Raw genomic sequence first — 4,896 nt, 5'->3', positions numbered from 1 at the left:
TAAAAAAAATAAATGCTATAAAAATATAATTAAAAATTAAATAAAAATTAAATGTTACATACGGATTATCCGTATGTAACTTATATGAAAAAGTGAAATTGAAAAGCCGCACTTCAGTGGTGCAGCGAACCCTAAATTACAAACACCCGACAGCAGCACCAGCAAGGCCACATTCCAGCTACTAGCAGCCACCACCGAGCAACCATCTCCACCGCAACCGGTACCACCACAACAACCTTCAGCACCGCAGCAACCACCATCACTGTAGCAACCGCGACCACCGTTGTCCTGGTTTGGAGAAGAAGCATGAACGCAGTCATCTCCGCCGTCGTCAATGGTCACCACCGCGTGACCTTCTCTGGTCAGTCGCCACCACCGCCACAATCATTCAGGTTGATGGTTTGTTTTTTGTTATTAAGCTGGAAATTTGTTGGGCTTTGATTTGTGTTTGCTTTTGTGTTTCACCACTGACTATGGAATCTTTTTGCTTACTTTTTGTTGAGATGGTATTGGTTATGTGCCTATGTGGTCAAGGAATGGAAGAAAGGAGATTTACAGTATTGCATATTAAAGAGGTGGTATTGGTTATGTGCCTATGTAGTTCATTATTTGTTCTTTAGTGATTTTGTTTTTCACATTTCGTTCTGCTTAAGTTGGTTCTTGCTTGTGTTGACTTGGAGATTGAGTTTGTGTTCCATTTTCATGGTTATTTTTGTATAGATTCAACTGCTTTAAAGAGGTTGTAGGAGGATTGTTACGTGAAACTCAAAGTTTCTTTTTGTACGGATTGAAAGGTTAGATTTAAGGGTTGATAATGTTGTAATAATTTGAAGAAATTGCATAAGATATGAACTTTAAAAAAATTGCATTATTTGATATCCAATAACTCCAAGTTGTTTTGGCCAATTTTCTTTTATTATACTTATTAATTGATGTAGTTGCTTGTTAATTGATTATAGTTATTATAATGAAATGTTGTAATAGCCAATTTGTGTGAAACAAAAACATTATCCAAATCTGGATGACTTATGCAAATCCATATATGGTTGAATTAGGCAGAGTTTGTAACACGAACTCTTACATGTTCGTTTGTAACATGAACTTTTACATGTTCGTTTGTAACACGAACTCTTACATGTTTGTTTGTAACACGAACTCTTACATGTTCATTTATAACATGATCTCTTAAAAAATTGTTCACTTTTTGTCAATTGCTTTATGAACAGAACATGAATCAGTTTCCATCAAATCGTGCATGGATGTATGATATGTGTTATAGAGGAATAGGTGCTTTGAAAGAGTCTTTTATATTGGGAGTTGAAGAGTTTATAACCAAAGCTTGCCAAAGAGAATGTTATCAGAATGATGGGGGAATACGATGCCCATGTAGTAAGTGTGATTGTACAAGAATTTTGGAGGAAAGACTTGTGAAGGTTCACCTCTACAAACATGGTTTCAAATCTAATTATTGGATTTGGACTGGTCATGGTGAAGACATGGTAGAAGGTGACTTGTATAATAACGATAATTGCATGGCTTTGGGAATAACTGGAGGTGCACACAATCAGTCACAAGATTACCAAGTTAGGTTGATGGAAGACATGGTGTTTGATGCTCTTAGGCCACAAGAGTCATTACGAGTACCAAATGTAGATAACATGGAAGAGCCTCCAAATGAAGAAACTGAAAGGTTTTATAAGCTTTTGTTGGATGCAAATACGCCATTGTATGCAGGGACATCAGAGTCCAAATTATCAATGTGTGTCAGGCTATTAGCTTGCAAAGCCAATTGGAATATTCCTGACCAATGCTTAGAGTTTATTTCAAAAATGCTTTTGGATGCAACACCAACCAAAATAGGTTTGCCTAAAAGTTATTATGATGCAAAAGGGCTAGTGTCGAAGTTGGGATTACAGGCTAAGAGGATTGATTGTTGTGTGGATAATTGCATGCTCTTTTATGATAACGAATACGGTAAAAATGATGGAGCGTTGCTTGAATGCAAATTTTGTCACAAGTCAAGGTATCGTCACCACAACACCAGAGCAAGTAACAAAAAACCAGTTGCTGTAAAGGCAATGTTCTATTTGCCAATAATTTCAAGGTTGCAAAGAATGTATGCTTCAACACAGACTGCGGGACAAATGACATGGCACTATGATAACAAAAGCAGTAATGGTGTTTTGCGTCATCCATGTGATGGCGAGGCTTGGAAGCACTTTGATACTGTTTATCCCAATTTTTCTGTGGAGGCACGCAATGTGCGACTAGGTTTATGCTCTGATGGTTTTAATCCATATGTGCAAGCATCAAATGCACCATATTCATGTTGGCCAATAATTGTGACCCCGTATAATCTTCCTCCTGAAATGTGCATGTCTAAACCTTATATGTTCTTGAGTTGTCTCATACCAGGCCCATTCAATCCAAAGGCGGGTATTGATGTATTTTTAGAGCCCTTGATAGACGACTTGAAGAAATTGTGGAGTGGTGTCCCAACATACGATATTTCAAGGAAAGAGAACTTCTTGATGAGGGCAATGTTAATGTGGACGATTAATGATTTTCCTGCATATGGTATGTTGTCTGGTTGGGGAACTCATGGTAAATTGGCATGCCCACATTGCATGGAGCATTCAAAGGCATTTAGATTACATCATGGGGGGAAAAATTCTTGGTTTGATTCGCATCGTAGATTTTTACCAAATGATCATGCATTTAGGAGGAACAAGAATGCGTTCAAGAAGGGGGAAGTTGAGCATATTCTTCTTCATTGATAAACTTATATAACCTTCATTATCATTTCATGCAATATATATAGATGTCATCAGGAGGTTCTAATCAACCATCACCGAGTAACAACCAAAAAAAGGGAAAAAAAATTATGTGATAAAATTGTTATCACGATTTAACAACCAAAATCCATCATCCAGTCAACCCAATACACCTATTTCTTCTTCAGTTCATGTATCTATCCCACCAGTAGCAGATGTTACCCAATCCACCCCACCAGTACAAGATGTTATTGCATCAACACCATCTCCACGTGTTGGTTCTAATGCATCAACCCCACCAGATATTACACCATCCCCATATACAAATCTTGGAGGGACACATTCAGCTTCTGCAGCGAATAACTTAGAGGACGAGGTCCTCTCAGCTGGTGATCGCCCTCTGATTCAGCCTATTGGGGGAGGGTAAGAATATAACAAAATTCAATTTATATAATTTATTATTATTGTCTTATAATTTTGACTAACTTTGTTTTGGTATTTAGGTTTTATCCATCAAAAATAGCATCAAAGGCCATCACTGCCAGCATCAAGCAACAATTTGGTGAGCCATGGCCAACATGGGGGGCAATCCCAAAGGGTGAACGGGATATATTTTTTCAACGTTTTAAGGTACTTGTTTTTTATTCCCTTTAAAAATTTTATATTTTACAATTTGGATTGATGATTCTTGTTGTTTTGTAGAGGAAGGTCACATGGAGGGTTGAGGACGAAGAAAAAGTTAAGAAAAATTTCCATACAAAAGCTTCTCACACCCTTTCACAAATGTTTAAAGATGCTAGCCAAGAAGGTAAACGGCCATAATGGATTGGCAATAATGTTTGGAACAACCACCTTGAACAGTGGAACATGCCTGTGTATCGATCCAAATGTGATACAGCTAAAAAGAATCGTTTGTCTGGAAAAGGTGGATGTCTGCACACTGGAGGATCTATTAGTGTTCATGAACACGCTATTCGTATGGTATGATTTCCATATAATTTTTTTATATTAATTTATGATTAATTATTATCTTCTTAATTTATGAAATGTTTTCTTTATAGACAGAGGAGCTTGGCCGTTCAGTCCATGTTGATGAAGTGTTTCAACAAACACATATACAAAAGAGCACTGGAGATTTTGTTGATGATAGATCAAGGCGGACTCATGTTAGTTATTTTAAACTTTTTTTTCATATACATTAATTAGTATGATAACAAATATTTTTCATTTTAATAGGAAGATTTTGAAAGTAGATTGTCTCAAGCATTATCTGAGTCACAATCTACCTCAATATCTACTCCATTAGATCTCGTTGAGTAGGAAAAATTGAGAAGTCGTTGTTGGTTAGAAAGTGTAGGTGGAAGGTACAAGGGACGAGTATATGGGGTTGGACGTGTTGATTGTCAGGACGACTATGTTAGTCGTTACCTACAAGAAACACAACCATCTTCTAGTAATAAAAAGGCTGATTCAGAAGAAATTGTTGAACTTAAGCAGCATATTGAACGCATGGATGCAAAGTTTCAAAACTTGCAAAACTTTCAAAACTTTATGATGCAATATCTACCACCTGAGGCAGCAGCTACAGCACAACAGTTTTTTCAGCAGCCAAATACCCCACCACCAACTCAACCAAATCAGCAGTCAAATGAAGTGCAACATCATAGTAATCATGATGAACAACAAAATTCACCCGGTGAAGATTATAATAATTATTAGCTTCTCTAGAACTTTGCTTTAATGAAATACATTTTAGATATTTGGAAATAGTAAGTATTGTATGTATGAACAACATTGAATGTGATGAATATTTGTCTTCTGAACACTGGAATGTACTGAAATGTTGATGAATATATGCAGGTGTAGAATATGGGGTGCTTCTAAATACAAAAAATATAGGGTGTACAAAAACTGATGTTGCTGTGTAGAATGTTACATACGGATTTATCCGTATGTAATTACATACGGATATTACATACAGATTTATACGGATTTTACATACGGATTTATCCGTATGTAATTACATACGGATCTAAAATCCGTATGTAAAAATTACCTACGACAGTTTTACATACGGATTTTTGCCTGTATGTAACGATGTTTTACATACGGATTTTGTGTG

At 36.5% G+C, this 4,896-nt stretch overlaps 1 protein-coding gene across 3 annotated transcripts; it reads left to right on the top strand.

The window, feature by feature from the left end:
- The first annotated feature begins 3,480 nt into the window (after positions 1-3,480).
- On the top strand, positions 3,481-4,640 carry LOC137826166 (uncharacterized). Of its 3 annotated transcripts, none has more exons than XR_011083420.1 (3): positions 3,481-3,755; positions 3,836-3,940; positions 4,127-4,640. XR_011083420.1 is itself a non-coding variant. In XM_068632033.1 (3 exons), exons 1-3 carry the CDS (start codon positions 3,642-3,644, stop codon positions 4,092-4,094), a joined length of 303 nt encoding a protein of 100 aa, XP_068488134.1. In that variant the 5' UTR covers positions 3,481-3,641; the 3' UTR covers positions 4,095-4,640. The 3 variants fall into 3 exon arrangements, 1 of the variants encoding a protein (XP_068488134.1); XR_011083419.1 differs by having other exon boundaries at positions 4,123-4,640; XM_068632033.1 differs by having other exon boundaries at positions 4,011-4,640.
- The last annotated feature ends 256 nt before the right edge of the window (positions 4,641-4,896 follow it).

This window comes from Phaseolus vulgaris, chromosome 8, assembly GCF_000499845.2.
Source record: "Phaseolus vulgaris cultivar G19833 chromosome 8, P. vulgaris v2.0, whole genome shotgun sequence".
In the NCBI taxonomy this organism is placed as follows: Eukaryota; Viridiplantae; Streptophyta; class Magnoliopsida; order Fabales; family Fabaceae; genus Phaseolus; species Phaseolus vulgaris.
The sequence above is the reverse complement of the archived record's forward strand: the minus strand, read 5'-3'. Positions and strand labels throughout refer to the sequence as shown.

Excerpts from the sequence above, each read along its gene's own strand:
- LOC137826166 (XM_068632033.1), top strand. The coding sequence starts at position 3,642 with ATGCCTGTGTATCGATCCAAATGTGATACAGCTAAAAAGAATCGTTTG. Across the intron at positions 3,756-3,835 it reads ATGAACACGCTATTCGTATG|ACAGAGGAGCTTGGCCGTTC; the intron begins GTATGATTTCCA and ends TTTTCTTTATAG. Across the intron at positions 3,941-4,010 it reads ATAGATCAAGGCGGACTCAT|GAAGATTTTGAAAGTAGATT; the intron begins GTTAGTTATTTT and ends TCATTTTAATAG.